This window comes from Euprymna scolopes, chromosome 8, assembly GCF_053919585.1.
Source record: "Euprymna scolopes isolate OS-2025 chromosome 8, ASM5391958v1, whole genome shotgun sequence".
NCBI lineage: Eukaryota > Metazoa > Mollusca > Cephalopoda > Sepiida > Sepiolidae > Euprymna > Euprymna scolopes.
In genome coordinates this window covers 53,679,481-53,698,532 of record NC_136489.1, presented here as the reverse complement: position 1 = coordinate 53,698,532, position 19,052 = coordinate 53,679,481, and the positions used below count along the sequence as shown (strand labels likewise).

Sequence of the window (19,052 nt, the reverse complement as noted above, 5' to 3'; positions counted from 1 at the left end):
ACGAGTTCGATAAGTATCGATAGACGATAATCGAAATAATCCGATGAAAGAAGGAACTTTGACTAAAGTTTACGGCTTATACATCCTAACATTACAAGTTCATTTGAGAAGTCTTATAATTGCACAATTATGAAAAGGCTGGTATATAAAACCAGTTGTAGATTGTTTGACATGGCAGGGGATCGTTCGAACTTAATTTGTATGTTTAGAGTACAATTAAACTATAGTAGTTTACGTTTGTATTGTAAACTTTATTTTTAGCCATATATAACCATAATTTTATAAAATAAACATTATGTTTTCTACAGAGAAAAGTATACTGCATTGTAGACCTGAGTCACTCTGGGAAAGCATTTATTATTATTATTATTATTATTATTATTATTATTATTATTATCTCTCGCGCACTGCTGGTTCTCCCTGTTAATATATATATATATATATATATATATATAATTAAAACCTTACCTGATGTAACGTGCATCTAAAGAAGATTCTTATTCATTTTCCACGTCACTGTGAGGTGGCTGAAGTGACAGTGGTTAAATGGTTAATGTAAAAAATGGATGTATCAGATCGCAAACCAATTTTTTTTCGGATTTGTATTACTGTACACATAGATTCGAAGAAGTTGATAAGATACGAAACAATATGCATAATATAAACACAACACGAAAACACGCGCACACACGCACACACATTCACGTCCACTACCGTCCTTGGCTACGTCACGTTGTTATGGCAACACGATAAATACACAGTAAATTTGATTTTCTTCATTTCTACGCAAATATTACGCAAATATAAATCATATAGAATATCTGTATGAATATAATTACACGTAATAGTTAAATAAAATGATCATCGTATAAGAGAACCGAAAAAAAACTAATAGGGAATTAATTAAAAACGATAAAAAATATGCACATTAGCTAGATCTTTTGTAGATGAATGCAATTCCACGACTCATAAATAACCAAGTTGTATTTTCTTTTTAAATAAATAGAAAAAAGGGGTGTTGATAAGACTATCAATACACACAAAAAAATATAGATTTATTTTTGGGTATAGTTCCCCCGGGTTTTCCTTTCACTTCAGTAAATAATGTTTTTTGTTATATATATGGCGTACTATTATCCTTCTATATATGATGTTTATGCTTATATATATATATATATATATATATATATATATATATATATATATATATAAGTGATAGTGTCTGTGTGTGTCTGTGCGTCTGTGTGCATTTCCCTACGCTAAAACTGTCAATTTTAAGCCTACAGATTCGAAATTTGATATACAGGGTACTGAGATTTGGGAAAATCGATGTGATAGGTTTTCGACAGAAATTTGGCGATTACGTGGTCAATATTCAACAATTTGATCTTTGAGAACTCTACCAAACTCCTCCTACAATTTAGGGTCTAAACACGTGATATTTTATATATAGATTCCTTGGACATGGATCTAACTTATTAACTTTACTTGATCCCTAAACAATAAATGTTAAGAGGTCATAATAGGGGTCAAAGTTTAAAAAAAATTACCGTTTTCTTTTTCCTCAGCATACACTTCAAAACACCTGGGCAACGCCGGGCACCGATTGCTAGTATTATTATAAAAACTTCCGAGAATCTGCCTCATTTATATACATAAATTCTATATTTATATATATAAAGTCTATATAATAGTGCAATGGTGTATAACGAGATACGCTTATTTTAAACATCTTAATGCCTAATATAAACCTACTTGATTCATGTGTATTTGTATCAATTTTATTACTTTAGCTGATGAATTTAGTTATATTTTAGGTTATAATAAACTTCCTATTCGTTAAACTTTTATTTTCTAACAAATGTTTATTTTATTTTACGTTTGGCTAATACTGTGATGTGTGAATCTAAATTGTTTTATATGGTTTTTGTGTTAACTTATGTTCGTGGATTACATGTATGATTTCCTCACACATGCACATTCTAACTGCATGAATAACGAAATGATCATGGTCTTTATACGTGCTAAGGATGTCACGTTATACATGATTTCTATAAAATGGTGAGAACCTTAGATTATTGGTACCTGTTAATCTATTAAGTACGAGTGTCATGCTTTTCAGATTATAGATTATTTGATCGGGAGATTCTACTGTAGTCATGAAATCATTAATATATAGATAGGCTAATAAAATGTTCGTATTATGTTATCCATTGTAATAGAATTTCCCGATCCCCAAAGACCCAATGTTAAGACATTTAAAAAATGATGTCACTTTTGTAGCCATACGTGAAACTTAAATAAACCATCTTGATCTTTTGGCTAGGATATAAAGGTATTATATGTTCTGTTTAAATATGGTATAATGGTATCGTTCGGTTTCCATTCCCGCCGGGAGTCTATACAATGAAAATATGTCACAGACCTCTAAAAAGATATTGGAGATAAACCGTAATAACTAGACATATTCTGACAATGCATTAACTAGATTACTAAGTTACATAGTTACCGTCTTAACAAAAAAAGCCACATTAATATCGCGGGTTCCTCAATTCACGCTAGACGTCAACAGAATTCCCAGCAGCAAGATATTACATATGAATAATACCGCTGTGGAATTTCCACAGGCTCTTCTTGTATAAATAATAACATTTATGCTAGGGGTATGTGTCTTTACATTTCACATTAAAAAAAAATCAAATCTTATAAAACCTATTAACTTACCGTTAGTGAATACGATTATCACCATTGTAACGATGAAAAATGTTACCACATCTAAAATGAAAGACAGCAAATCATTTTAAATTAAAAGAAAGATTAAATTTCTCGAAAGTAACATGAACAATACCGTTAAAAATATACCCTTCTCTTCATTTGTGCGTATCCAAATATATACGATAAAGCTCTATATATTACACTATATTCTGTAGTATGATAAATCCTTGTAAATTTGTTGTATTATAATAAACCAAATATCACACAACATGATAAATACATAGCTGATACCATGGAGGACCATTCCAAAAGAATAGGAGAGTTTCAATGCTGTGCCAAAACAAAGCAGTGAGCTATGGGATATTGGTTCGTTACAATAGAATGAATACTAGACCATTTACTTCAAGGAAGGAGGTAATATCAGGTTAATGGTGACGAACAAACAAATATTACTCTTTCTCGCAATAAAATAATGCTCGGAAGATTTATCTCTAGACAAAAAACAATTACCCCTACCCAAGCAGCAGTAGATGGGATCATAATGTATTAATAATATTAGATATTATGGGTAGATGGGATATTAATGGAATAATAATATTAACAGGTTTCTTTGCCCCTCTGTCTCCGACTATGGCAACCTGGGCTTTTTTCTATTTCATTTGGTAAATAAAAATATTTCATCAGTTTCTGCCATTTTTTATCTCTTTAGTATAGTTAGTGTTTAGTATTAGTTTTTATATCTTTAGTATAATATATTGTGTCACTGTTTTACAGCCATTCGTCCCTCTCTTTTTCTTTCAATCCAATTGCACGGCCGCTAATTTGCCTTCTAAGAAAACCAACATGCTTAGTTTAATAAGCTGTACATCAACACACGTACCTTTTATAGATATACACATAAACTTAGATGAATGATTTCTTCCCAACTGAGACGGAATCGTCATAATATTCATGTTTCGTATTCTATAACACTGTCAAGGACTAAAGTCTACTGATATCTTGCTAATATTAATTTTTTGGTGCAAGTATTGAGACTAAATGACAGTTCATATTTTGACAGCACTACTAAAACATTTTTTTAAATAAAAGCGATGTTTATGGTCGTTCCTCCACAGATTGACACATATGCATTGGGATGCTTCACTTTGTTGAGCAACCTGACGTATTTGATTAGTCTAAGGTTTTCTCATTCAAAATCTGGCATGCCTGGGACCTGTACGACATTCACACATGCATTCACAGTTGTATGTGAGACGCCCAAATCTTTGGCAATCTGATAAATAGATCGATGGAGAGTGTTATGGATTATTGTCTGAACCTTTACGATAAATTCCTTGGTCCAGCGCTTCGTGGCGGTGTTCTTGGCCTTTAGCCTCAGTTTCATCACCTCCAACGAATCGTCTAATCCAATGAGCTGTGCCTTCAAGCGTTGCATTTTGAGGGTGCTAACAATGATCCTGTTGTCATAACCTGATCGGTAGAGAGTATGAGTTGTACAACGGTGCATTTCCGATCTCGCTCGTTGAACATTGTGTTTAATTTAGACATGAAAGAAATCTCCTGTCGCTCTTGGCCAACAAGTAGATGGTCTGCAACAAAAAAGAAAACCAGTTTTTTATTAAATGGAAATGGTATCATGCCGTCTTTTCTAGTGCGGTAATTGATTGTTCAGCCCTGTAAATACTTTTCGTGTCTGGCCAGTAATTGATGTTATATCTTTTTATAATAGAATTCCATCTGAATTTTGTACTGAACAATAATTGTTTTACTATTTTAATTGTTAATTTTAATTAACCTTTCGTATACTTTCTTTGAATTATTTCTTTTGACAAAAATAAAAAGATGTACCACATATTGCCGTGGCGTATTCTGTTTGACGCAACGAACAGGCGCGCACACACGCACGCACGCACGCACGCACGCACGAGCACACACACACACACACGCACGGAAATGCACCCACACACACACACAAACAATCATATACACGTGAATACACACGCAAATATGGGCACATGCACAAACGCACACAAAATCACACGTACACACACACACGCACGCAAACGCACAAACACTCGCACACACAACACGCAAACACACGCGCACCCAAACGCAAGCACACACACAACACACAAACACAGGCACACAAAAAAACATACACACAGAAGCAAACTGAAAAAGACTCGAATTCACACATGCACATACACACGCAAAGATACGCACTTACACAAAGGTACGCGCATTCACACGCACACAGACGCAAACGCAAAAACACATCAACAAAAACGCAAACACAAAAAAAACAGCACCCGCAAACAAATAAACACAATATGCAAACAAACGCACGCACACCAGCATACACACACAAACACACAAACAGACGCAGATGTTCGCACACACAAACGTTTCAAATAGTCGAGATGAGACACACACAAGTAGACATTTTTAGTATATAAACTGTAAATTGTTGGTTTCATTTATATATAATACATACATACATATATATATATATATATATATATATATATATATATATATAAAGAGAGAGAGAGAGAAAGAAAGAAAGAAAGAGAGGAGCGAAAGAGACGAACGAATGTAGAATATAAATGTTTACTGAGATAAGTTTATTTTTATTGCCGTGTCGGTTTTTAAAGAAATATAAATAAAGTATGTAGCTTATTCCTTTGTATGTTTTTAGAGAGAGAGAGAGAGAGAGAGAGAGAGAGAGAGAGAGAGAGAGAGAGGGCAGACAGAGAGAGATAGAGAGAGAGAGAGACTTGAGGATGTAGAACTCATTCATGGCGATGTAAAGGAATCATTGAATCGCCATATATGTTTAAGCTAGTTTATCCGTCATTTAAGATGTGAACTCAGTATTCCGGAATGTAAGGACGAGAAGATCTCAGCCAACCGAATAGCCGGAGTCAGTGTAGAGAGACGTTAATATTTTCTCATTTATAAAATGTAAAGATGATTGTTTGTTTAGGTATCTAATAACCAGTTAATAGCGGTCCAACCAGAATATGGGTGGAAAATAGTGAATTGAACCCGGTGTAAACTGGTAGCGGTAGTAGTAGTAAATATTAAGAAGAGAAAACCATAATTACTTTCTCAGGAGATATTCCGATTGTGATGGTGGCTCTCCTAAGATTTAATGCAGTATTTTCGTATCATGAACAGGCGTGAATGCAATGGTGGTCGATAGTTACATAAGATTGTGGCTGGATGTATTAAAGTTATATTTAGCATATGTTGTTGCAATCCTAGATACTTTCGTCCAGTGGGGAATGTCTACAGTCAAAGTATTATATAGTACATAAAGAACTGTTTCGTTAATTTACATTCACAAATAATAACATAGCTACCAGAATCATTAGTTACACCCCTCGACAATTGTCGACAACGATATCCAACTGTAAGAGTTTCACATTACTTCTCTGAACTAATTTACAGTAATCATACAGATCGTTAATGTTCTATTATCATTGTTTTCGACTTATTTACATTGTGGAGTCATTTTTCCTTTTTGTGTTATAGGACCATTTCTATACACATTGACTGATGATTTCAAAATAATATATGCATCGAGATTCAAGTATTGTCGTGGATATGGGACTCTAACGATACCCGGCTCACAAATAAGCTTAGCCTACGTCACAACTTTTCCCTGTGTCTTGTATCGTTTATCAATCTATTGTTAAAATACATTCCGTGTTACGAATTGTTTTTCGAGGTTCCAATCTGAGTCCACATCGAATCTCTATATTTTTAATATCTTTATTTCGATCTTACATTAATATTATTCAGTTTGCATGCACGGATTCAAGCCCTTATGCAGGTCACTAATAGGTGCTGCCTGGTCCATATTTTTACAATTCATATTAGTTGGAGGGAAGAAATGTGGAAAAAGTCTTACATTCACTTGTGTCGACGGTAGCCAATGCAATAGTTACTGCTAGAAGTATGAGCATCACCAACTTTGCCACGATCATTCGCATCGGGGAGGCCATTCTGAAGCAGATCATAAACACACACATAAAACGTATTAAAATTGGATTCTGTGTTCCGTAAAGGCGAATTATAAAAATGAATTCCCACAAATACTTAAATAACAGCAGTTTCCGGTACAGAATATGCCGATTTCTGATAATCGCGTTGTTGGAAGGAAAAAAATGTTCATTAAAAGAAAATTATGTAATAAATTGATTCGAAGCAAGCTTGCTGCAAGAAAAAAATCACGATTGATTGTAGGAAACAAGATAATTGTTGAATTTTCTTTTTTTATTTATTTCTCAATTATAAATTTAAAGAAAGAAAAACATAAAAAACATATAAAAGCCATATTAACTCCTTCCAGCGGACCTGTTTGCAAATATACCTACTTCCACTGCAGGAACTATTATTAACCCTTCCTTCAGTAAAAAACAATGAAATGGCAATGTCCCGTAATCACTTTGAGGAGTATAATCTCTCAGTAGATATATGACCTTTAAAACTAAGCTAGTAACAACACTAACCATGCTCACGGGGTCGCAGAAATACCTGGATTAGGACCCAGACGCGGGGCACACCCTCTCGGTACTGATGGACCCGTAGACCTTCCCAGGTCATCCGTATAGGAGAATGAAACTCTGAACCTAAACCTAAGGGGAGGAAGGCATCTCTTGGATGACAATCTTCCTAGAGCTGGTGACTCAAACAGATTACCGGTCTGCAAACCTAAACTGCTTAAGGAATAGATAGGCACTGTCGATTCATGTATTTGGTGACTTCAATGTCCACCAGAGCAACTGCCTTGGATTTTCTACTAACACAGACGCAGCTGGTACTACAACACGTAACTTCTCTATATGTCATTCCCTATTACATATAGTTACGTATCCAACCCGTTTCCCAGACCAGCAAGAACAACATGCATCACTTCTAGACCTGTTTCTGACCACACTTCCCGATGACTGTGTAACGAATGCCCACATCCCTCTTGGGAACGCCGATCATGCAGTGGTAATGGATGAAATCGTCCTAAACTCTAGAGCCCAAACTGAAGACCCATTGCTCAAAACAACGAGATATTATAAAAAGGCTGACTGGGAAACGATCAGGGACCTCATCTGGGACGCTCCATGGCAAAATATCTTTTCACTTCCTGCTGAACATTGCGCTAATTAGACCACTGAATGGCGCAAAGCGCAATTAAAGCACATGTTTCCACACGAAAATTCTATAGCAAACCCCACTCTCCCCAATTATCAATTCAACTTGTGCAGCTGCCATAGCGCAATGGCAGCATGAATACCGCAGATTTACCCGACATAAGCCCAGTTCAAACAGACAGAAGTACATAAAAGCCAAAATTACTGTAAGAAAGAAATAGCGTCAGCTAAGAGGGAATTTACTGAAACCACCCAAAAACGCATCGAACACAGAAATTAGGAACCCGAGACTTCTGGAAAATCTACAACAGTGTAGTAACTAATGGGCAATCAACTATTCCCCCACTATCCAACAATCATGAGGTTGTTTGCTCAGCAACTGAGAAGGCTAACTTGCTTGTCAGACGGTTTGCCTCCAACTCCACACTGGACTCTGCTAACCACACCTCCCTGACTTTCCTTTGCAGACAGACGCCATACTATACGATCTGAAAATCACCCCTGCTCAGGTGCATGCTATCATAAAAAACCTTGACACTTCCAAAGCATGTGGACCCGACCTCATCCCAGCTGTGCTATTAAAAAAGTGCTCAGCCGAAGTAGCTCCAGTTCTCTCCAAACTCTACAACAAATGCCTTAATGAACCTTGCTTTCCTGCCTGCTGGAAAACTGCTTCTGTATTGTCAAGAATTCTGGCGAAAGAACTGACCCATCAAATTATCGCCCCATTAACCTCCTCCAACTTTTCGCCAAAATATTTGAGATCTTGATAAACCAAGCTCTAGTCCATCACCTTACAGATGCTAAACTTCTGACTGACCAACAATATGCATTTAGGCAAGCCCGTTCCACACTAGACATCCTAACTGTAATCTCAGAACGTATATACCAGTTACTGGACAAAGCGGGGAGGGGGTAGAGCGGTAGCTCTAGATATATCTAAGGCTTTTGACAGGGTATGGTATGAGAGTCTTCTCAATAAAATAAGATTCTCCGGCATCACTGGAAGAATACATAACATAATTATAATTAGATCCTTCTTAGATAAGAGAAAAATCCAGGTTGTCCTCGATGGTCGTACATCTAAACAATATGATATAAATGCGGGAGTGCATCAGGTGTCTATCCTTGGACCTCTGCTATTTTGAATATTTATAAATGACCTCCCTGACAAAATTGTCTATGAGATGGGAATGTATGCTAAGGACACCACGCTCTATAACAGACACGACAGGAAAACAAATGAACATATATGACAGAAATGGCAGAAACACTAGAGGATGACCTCCGATCCGTAGTGGAATGGGGACAAAAATGGATGGTCACCTTCAATGCTGCAAAACTAAACTTGTTGCCTACAATAATTACAAGAATCCTTCCCTACCGCCAATAGCAATGGCCAATGACTCTTTATCTAAAAGTACATCTTTTAAACTCCTCGGCCTAACGTTCACAGGAAACATGAGTTGGAACAATTACATTGAGAACATTGCCAGGGCCGCTACGAATAAGGTGGATTCTCTCTACCGTGCTAGAAAGCTACTAATGCCTGAAAGTATCCTATACCCCTATAAGGCCACCATTCGCCCATATATGGAGTGTTGTTGTCATATTTGGGCTGGTGCATCTGCCACTTGTCTCTCTCTCCTAGACAAGGTTCAAAAGAGAATCGCCAATCTGATAGGTCCTGAACTGTCAGCTAAACTTAAGGCTCTGTCCCAGAGACGAAATGTTGCATCCCTCTGCCTGTTCATACCCTCGACAAACTCGATAAGCAGCTAAGTCCCACCCCTTCACAGTAGAGATCCCTAGATGCATACTCCAGTAGTTTCTTCCCCAGTTTCTCTTATACTTTGGAATTCCGTTCCGGGTCCCTGCTTCCCCGACTGCACTGACATGCAGAAGTTCAAGTGCAACGTGAACTGACATCTTGCTGCCCAACTTCCTACATAGTTCCCCTGATGCTTATGTCCCCGATAGGCGCCCCCTACAACAAAGTGGTAATGTGCCTTGTTTGAGGTGAAAATGTAATAAAAAAATTACGTGAAACTACTTAAAATGCTTATCTTTGTACACAAAAGTTAGTTGCAAAATTGGAAAATAAATTCATTAAGCTAAAATCCCAGAACGTCCCTTTACGAGGGGATGAGTAGTTAAACAAACTTAGCAAAATTTAAATACGTGATGCATATGCAATTAAATAGCAAAAATAAACACTCTTGGAAGGAAAGTTATATCCTGAAGTTATTGCATATAAAATATTTATTGTAATTATATCGTCATTTAAATTTGTACTGCCTCAGTACGGCTCTAATCTTTGGTTACCTTTGGGAAAAGGTATGTAGATTGTTTCAGTTCTTTCCAAACTTTTCAACAAATGCATATTGCATTACTAACTGCTGAAAAATGCTTCTGCAGTACCAGTTTACAAGAATTCTGGCAAGAAAACTAACATTAAATTATCGCCGCATTAGCTTTCTCCCTCTTTCGTCAAAATATTTGAGTCCATAATTAATCAAGCCTTAGTTCACAACCTTACAGGTACACAACTTTCGTCCGATCAACAATATGGATTTTAAAAAATTCGTCAACCTGATAGGTCCCAAACTGTTATCTAGGCTTCAACCTGTGTCCTATCGAAGATATGTTGAATCCCTCTGCCTGTATGTTAATGGTAGATGGTCCGACGAATTACAAGCACCTGTACGCCCGCGATATAAATACTCTCGACAAACCCCACAAGCAGCAAAATCCCACCCAATACAGTAAATATCCGCAGATGCCGGAAAGACTTTTACTCTAATAGTTTATAAACCAGAACTTCTAGACTTTGGAATTCTCTTCCAGGATCCTGCTTCCCCCACTGTACTGAAATACAGAAGTTCATGTGTAATGTAAACGAACATCTTGCTGCTCAACTCTCTACATAATATCCCTGCAATTATGTCCCAGATAGTATCCCCGTACGTCAAAGTGACACTGTGTCTTGATTGGGGTTCAAATGCAATAAAAAAAGTAATTGTCTAGCTACAACCATTGTAAATATATTTTTCTTTCATTGCTTGTCGAGAAAGCATAATGAAACTATAAACAAAGCAGTTTCTTGAAAAGAAAGTACATTTTGTTGAATACAATCTATATATTAATATGCTTGTCCGTACGGTGTCACGTAATCATCATCGCAAACATTAATTAATGAAACGCGTCATCACAATCGCAAACATTAATTAATGTGAATTATCTCCCTTTATTGTTGAATCTTTATTAGTTAAAAATCATTAAACCCTTTTATTTCCCAAAACTTCCCGAACAAAGAAAAAAAAATATATGAACTGTCTATTTATGTTTCCGGATTATTTTAAAGACAATTATACATAGAAGGTATCGTTCCACAGTTTAAATAGTATAGTCTTTTACTTACATTTTTAACGATGTCTTCTGTTTATTATTGTAATACGGAACGTTTATTCTATTTTATTCAGTAATAAATATATTTTTTACATTTAACGCTACGAGTTCGTTTTTTTTGTTTTTTGCTTTTACTGTGCCACTTTATGTTTTTTTATTTACTTTTGAGTGAGCCTTACACAACAAAAAATATGTTTAAAAATACATGTTACAAAAGTCAAGAATTACTTTATTAAATAAATCACCAAAGTCACCATCCGCAAATACACTGAGTAACACAAAGTCAAAACATATTTTACGTCTTGTTCTGTTTTGCTTCTGTTTTATGGCATATCAATCCTTTTTCGTGTTATTTAATGCCGAATCGAGTAATTTTGTAACATTTATACAGCTTTACCTTGTTTACATAGTTATTACTTATGTTTTGTTCGTTTTATTTTGCTTCTTTTACAGGAAGTCATCATCTTCTAATGCCCACCGACATAATACTATAAAAAATGGACACAACAATTTTTTTAATATGAAATAAAACACTTTGTTTTATTACTTACGATTTAATTTATTTAAAGAAATATTTATTTCATATTTAAAGATTTTCAGTATATTTTATTTAACTAAAGAATTTTTCCATTATTTTTATTACATTGTTAGGTGAAGTTTCACAATAGTAAACCCCCTTCCCAATATTACCAATGGCTTTCAGCATGATTCTTACAATAGCGGTATCAAAGATTTTTTTCCTTATTTTAAAACAAATTATTAAAAAAAAGACACAAGGCCATTAACTTTTTTTTCATTAAATCACTATTTAGGTGATGGTTCAAAATAGTTAACCCTTCTCCCCATAACCGTTTTTTATGCAGTAAAATACTTTGTTTCAATAATTATGGTTTAAATAAATATTTATTCCTTATAAAAAGATTTACAATATATTTTATTTAACAGAAGAAATATTTATTGTTCATACATATATTCTCCCTTATTTTTTTACATTGTTAAGTGTAGTTTCAGAATAGTTAACCCCCCTCCTCATATTAAGAATGGCTTTCAGCATGATGCTTACAATAGTGCTATCAAAGTTATTGCTTTTTCTTATTTAACAAAAATTATAAAACAGATACAAGAACATTTTAAACATTTTTTTCATTAAATGGTTATTTAGGTGAAGGTTCAAAATAGTTAACCCTTTTCCCCATAACCATTTTTTATGCAGTAAAATACTTTGTTTCAATAATAATGGTTTAAATAAATATTTATTCCTTATTAAAAGATTTAAAGTATATTTTATTTAATTGAAATCTATATCAATAATTCGACTTAAAAATATTTGTGAATTTCCAAATCTTCATTGAATAAAATTCAAAATAAATAGAAAAGTCTATTGCATATGTAAAAGTTGACGGTTGCTTATTTAACCTCATTAAAAGCTATCAAAGTCAACTAAGAGCTGCTCAATATTTTGGCTTAATGGATCATTTAGTAAGGAATGAAGATGGTTATTCTGGTGTACCAGTTATTCTACCATCTACATTTACAGGAAGTCATAGGAATCTAAAACAGCTTCATCAAGATGCAATGGCAGTTTTCTGTGACCTTTTCATTACTCACACGTGTAATCCAAAATGTCCTGAAATATTAAACAACTTGGGGTCATCAGAACTTTCACAAAATCGATGTCAACAATGTCACACAGTTATTTTAAATTCACAGTCTGACTCCCAAGAACCTGCTGACTGACCATTATTCTTACTCCAAGCAGATGATCGACGTCCCGGTCACCGCCTCAATCATCAGCAGCACTTCCTGACAATATCAACAGCATCAGTTACGATCGCATTGACCTTCAATAAAAGTTTAAACTAAAGTTCTTTGTTCTACTTGCTTCCATACGTTCATTTTTGTAATGTAACAATAAGGAATTTCTTAGTGATGTGTTTTAAAAGATTTTAATTACCGTGGAAAATCCACGGGTCCTGCTAGTAATATATTTATCTGCCTAATATCTACGAGTGGATGCATAATATATACTCGGAAAATGTAGGTGTTATAGCAACTCCCAGCTGAGTAAAATGTGGTTGTGTAAAAGTCCGATGTAAAGAAATTATTGTCAAAGCGCCCGGTTGAGTAATAAAAGTCTGTCTACCTGATCGTTTGAAACCATTACAGCGTCCATTTACAATATTATTAAATGTTATCTCCTATTGACTTTCGGACTTTGATAAACAGAGGATATATATATATATATATATATATATATATATATATATATATATTAATCTTAAAACATTTTCAGTTTTATCATTATCTCAACTATTATAGAAAAATAATGTTTTCTATACTTGTGCCCATGTGTGTGAGATCTTTCGCCATGGACACTGAAACGAGTAAGCTGATTTTTATGAAACTTCAACCAAATTTACTTCTTGTATATGGCAGGTTTTTTTATATAGGTATTGTATCGGAATGTACTCAATAATAAGTTGACGGAAAGAATAGGGAGTTTTGAAAAAACAAAACACTTTATATAGCCTAACATCTGTATACCCAAGTGTAAGGCGTTACTTTTCTGCCGGCGGTAGTGTCGGAAAGTATGTAGTCGTTGAAGGTTTGCTTAACTTCATGTTGCGTCTGTGCTGTCATGGTGCTGGTCTGTGCCGGCGTTTCAGGTTTGTGATATTTATAAAAAAAAATTGTCTAGGTTTGCACATTTTTCCTGCGTGTTAGGTTTCGCTGACGCAGGATTCAATGTAAATGCGTCGTTTTAAGTTTTTGCTGACGTTTTATGTTTTTATGCTGATTTTGGGCGTGGTCCTTTACTTGTTTACGAAATTGCAGTAATTGTATCCGATTGTTCTGCCCGTGGACGTATCTTTAGCTACGAATGTCCCGTGACTGTGTAACATGGATTTGGAGCTTTGTCCGTGTAGATGTTTTTTTGGTGGCACTATGTAGTACATTTCGTAATGCCAGCCGTCGTCCATTCCAACCATAGCGCAGTTGTGATCGTTCAGTGGTAGGTTGGTTGGGTGGTCGAACGATTCGTACCATACCTCTAATTCTAGCATGTATGTTAGTTCGAAGGTGAAATATAGAATACCCGTTTGTGCTGAAGGTCGCACTATGTTTGGGTCGTTTAGTAGAACCATGTGTGGCGGGTCTTCTGTAGTGTATAATTTTTTGTTGATCACAGTCCTGTTGGCTACGGTGAAGGAACCGTCGGTTTGTATGTATCCTGTTATGGCCCCTGACCGTACTTCATCTCCAGTCTCTGTCTTTTTTTCTTTTTCTTTTTGTGCTGTGTTTGATTTTCGTCCTTTCATGTGGTCGAAGTTGAGGTCGCACACTTCCGTCTGGACGAGGTCCTCCTGTATTTCCGTTCGCCCTCGTTTTCGCACTGCGCCGTGCGCCAAGTTCTCCTCTTCATGTTGAGCTAGCGTCCCATAGCATGGTGCTGTAGCGACTGCTACTCGGCAGTCCCATGCTGTTTTTAACTTCTTCTGTATGGTGCTTTCCATCAGACCTGGTCGTGACATAAGGGCGCCTTGTATAGTGGAATTACCTTCGCTCATTATGGTTGTTAATGGGCGTCGTTGGAGGCTCGGGTTGTCCCATTTATGTGCGAACGAATCTCCCTGTCTGATTTTGTGGTGCGGCATGTCCCGCCAGTCGTGTAGTAGGTACATGTCTACGTCACAGGAGTTGTTTCCGTTTGCTATTTTTTTGCTTACAGGTAATTTGTTTAGAATACGGATCTGTATTCCGTAATTGTATATGTAATGTGATAGTTCAGCCATGGTTCCTACGGTTGGGTGGATGTCTCTGAAAGTATTGTTACGTACGTCTGTTAAACCTTCCAGGTTTCCGTAACCTATGAATTGGCCTTTGTCTATGTATGCTTGGAACCATGGTTGCGGGTTTGGTACGAAGACTTCCTCGTTATTCTTTGTTAGCCATTCTCCGCAGATGACGCCGTTGATTTCGAAGCCTATACATTTTTACTCTGTATGCCATTGCTGTGTTCATGATTGCCTCTCATTGGTTTTGTTTTACCCATGTTGTCATAAAGTATGGTACGATGTAGTTCTTTGATAGTCTGTGCGCAGCTTATATAATAGAGCAATTCATTTTATCCTCATAATAATTCAGAATATTACTATTTAAAGCTAAACTCCTGCTAACAAAATGAGTACATTCATGTAGATAAAGTTGTCGATATTAACATACACTATGTCATCCGTCAATATTTTGTCCGACAACTATCATTTTTTAGAATTGGTTTTAATCTCCTGGACATGGTATTTATCGGTACTTCACTCTTTTTCTTCTCCATAAATATGTCGTGAAGCTGACGGATACTTGAAGCTTTGCGCCATTTCAACTTCCGCTTGAGGATCACCTGAAGATGTTCTATTGGGTTCAGGATGTGATATTTGCTTGGCTATTCCATCATATTTACCCTCAGATTCTTCAGTAAAGCAGTAGTTTTTTTTTTAGGTTTCTAGGGTAGTAATTGTCATGCTGGAACGCTACCCTGCAACCCAGTTTCTGGAGGGAGGGAGTCAGGCTCTGCTTCAGTACATGCTGGAGTACACGTTTCTCTCAATTAAATGAAACCAACACCTGCAACACATATACAGCCACAATCCATGACATACACACAACCATGCTTGACTGTAGGCATGACACACTTATCTTTGTACTTCTCACGGGGTCGCCGCCACATAGGCTGTAAACTGTCGGAATATAGAAAATTATGTTTCATCTAATAGGACTGTAGGATATGGTTTCAATAATCTATGCACTTTGGAGACATGTCTTCAGAAAACTGATTTCCCGTGTATCGTCTTAACTAGAGACATCCTCCTGGTGCGTCAGCTAGACCGAACAATATGATATTGAGTGCGGCAGATAGTCTAATCATTAACAGGCTGAGCCCGACCTCTTTAATATTTGCAGAAATACTGACAGCACTCATACAAGACATTTCAAAGAAAGCATTTGAACGTAACACTCAGCATGTGTGACCAGCTAATTTGAAGGACACACCCGGGGCCATTTCTGAGTTGATCCTGCTCTTTTAAATCATTGGATGATATAAGCCACTGTGCTACAGCTCAGTTTCAATGTGCTGGCAATCGTCTTGTTGCGTTGGTCATTTCCATGTAGTACAAAAGTACTCTTAAAAAATCCTCAGAGGATTTTTATCACGTTTGAACTTTTCGTGATCAGTATGAGAGAGTGTGAGAGCTTCACTACCAATTTGAACACACCTGTTTCCTCTGAAGATAGAAGCCACGTACACTTATGGATCACATAACATTTTGGAAGTAAAATGATAAGCAGTAACTAATTTGGACATTTATATGTGAAGTTTCTTAGTAGTGTATTCATTTTTGTTAGCAGTGTTTTACCTGTTAATTTTCATATTAGATTGACCAGAAAGGTTTTGCATAATTTTTAATTTGGATTTCAAATGATGTATTTTCAAACAAGATTTTGTTATAATACACTTAACTATTGACTGTCTAATTATTTTAACTAAAATCGTTTTAAAACAAGCATTTCTTCTTTTCATAACGTTGAATACAAGTGGGAAAACAAGCAAATTCGCACAGTTTTCTTATTTTAATTGTATCTAGCCTGAAAAGCTGCTGAAATATCTCGCGATATCGACGAAGTGTTTTGCTCAAGAACATCTACTGAACGCAGAGTACAATGCTGTTTTAAGAACTTGCTTGATGGCGATTTGAGTCTTAAAGAGGATGCACATAGTTGTCGGCCATCGCATGTTGATAATGATAAATAAAGAATGTTTAACAAAGCCAATCCATGCATAACTGTTCGAGAACTGACTTAAGAATTAGCCGTAACGTATGCGATGATTTCCAACCACTTGCACTGAGTGTCTCACGAAATGAACGACAACAAAAAATAACACATTGTTAAGCCTTCTTTGTGTACACAACCGGTACGACCGGTTTTTTCGATCGGGTTAGGACTTGCGATAAAAAGCAGGTTTATTTCCACAACCGAGGACGCTCATCTCAGTGGTTAGACACCGACGAAGCACCACGACACTTCCCGAAGACAGAATTGCACCAAAAGAATGTGTTGCTAATTGTTTGGTGGTCAGTGACTATTCTCAATTTTGTACAATTTTAATGCAGGCGAAACCATTACAACCGGGAATTACTGACAACAAATAGAGGAAATGCATTAGAAACTTCAACAATAACACCCAACATTATTCAACAGAAAAGGCGCAATTATCTTCCATTACAATGCTCGCCCGCATGTTGCTTGATCGCCCCTGCAGAAGTTGGACAAATTGGCTTATGAAACTCTGCCTTATCCACCATAGTCTCCTGACCTCTCACTACCGACTATCACTTTTTCAAGCATCACGAAAACATTCTGTGTGAGAAAAGCATTAAAAAAATTAAGCGATATCAAAAACGCTTCAGCGACTTAATCGCCACCAGAACGGAACATATTTACACAAATACACTTGTTTTGTATTGGCAAACCTGCGCTGATTCTGATAGTAGTTATTTCAATAAATAGATATTTGATAGAGCCAAGATATGTTCATCTGAATTTAAAATTTACGAACGGCAAGAACATTCTTGCCAACCTGATCTTTTGAGTTATTTTCAGGAGAAAACACAAACTACTTCATGTAAAAGTGTCATGTTGTCAGTGTTGTTCCATGAAACAGATTTCTTAAATGTCTGCAAAAATGTGTTAAATGTACACACTTTTGTGATACACTGTGTATTTTAACAAAAAATATGGACTTTTTATTAATGGTATCATATCTATACTTGTAGATACTTGCAGTACAATTATATATAGTGTACAACTTTGCCGAATTTTTAACCTCTTATAGTGCCTGTATTGCAATACATTTTATTTCTATTTTTCTTACGTAAATAAATTTATATGTTGAATATAGATACGTGAAGGTGTGCATTTTAGGGCCGAGGTGTGCACACAGACAGCTGCATTCTAGAAAACCTACAATGTTGTCCCATAAAATTTCTATAATTGTAATTAAAACAAATGCAGAAAACTGTTTACATTCCAATGTCAGGAGTTTTGAATCGCCTAATGCTGGATTAAATAGAAGAATCTAATGTCATGATGTTTATAATTCTAGGAATGTTTAAAAATAAAACAACAGAAAACGGAGAGAACAAAAACAGCGGCGAGCGTGATTCGATATCCTGCCAGCTCTTCGCGGGGGTGCAACACACCAACAAACCCCTTGCAACTAACGTCTTCCCCTCTATGTACAATAAACTATCGCGGTTACTAAAAAGTTCTTATCGTTTCTATTTTTAAATTCATATAAACCTATATCGGCTCAAACTAAAATTTGTTAATTTGAAATAAGCACCATAAAAATTAATACACTTTTTTTCCACCGTAGAACTAGTGTATTTATGCTAGTAACATAAAAATATTGCCTTCTGGTGGCGATGAAGGCACAAACGGTCAGCATCTCATTCTTTTGGTACAACTCTAACTTCGTGAAGTGTTGTGGGTTTCGTCAGCATCTAATCACTGAGATGTGTGCCGCCGGTTATCATAAAGAACTAACTGTGAATAACAGGTCAAAATTCGCTCAAGAAGTGGCTCTTTCTTGTTCTGATATAGAAGAAAAAATGATATTTCATAATGGCGTTTTTTTTGGGGGGGGCGTACAATTTGTGAGGCAATTATTATCGAGTGATTTTAATCTTTTCAATCCCTCGCAAGTGGTTGAAAATTGCC

General features: G+C 36.0%; 1 protein-coding gene across 5 annotated transcripts in view; it reads right to left on the bottom strand.

Moving 5' to 3' along the window:
• Positions 1 to 19,052, bottom strand: part of LOC145283573 (equilibrative nucleoside transporter 1-like) — a 234,456-nt gene that overhangs the window by 194,672 nt on the left and 20,732 nt on the right. For all 5 annotated transcript variants that reach the window (XM_080132489.1, XM_080132491.1, XM_080132492.1 and 2 more), the window contains exons 6-7: positions 6,632 to 6,726; positions 2,725 to 2,775 (exon numbers count right to left, since the gene is read on the bottom strand). In XM_080132489.1, coding sequence (XP_079988615.1) covers positions 2,725 to 2,775; positions 6,632 to 6,726 — 146 coding nt within the window. The remainder of the gene's footprint in view (positions 1 to 2,724; positions 2,776 to 6,631; positions 6,727 to 19,052) is intronic.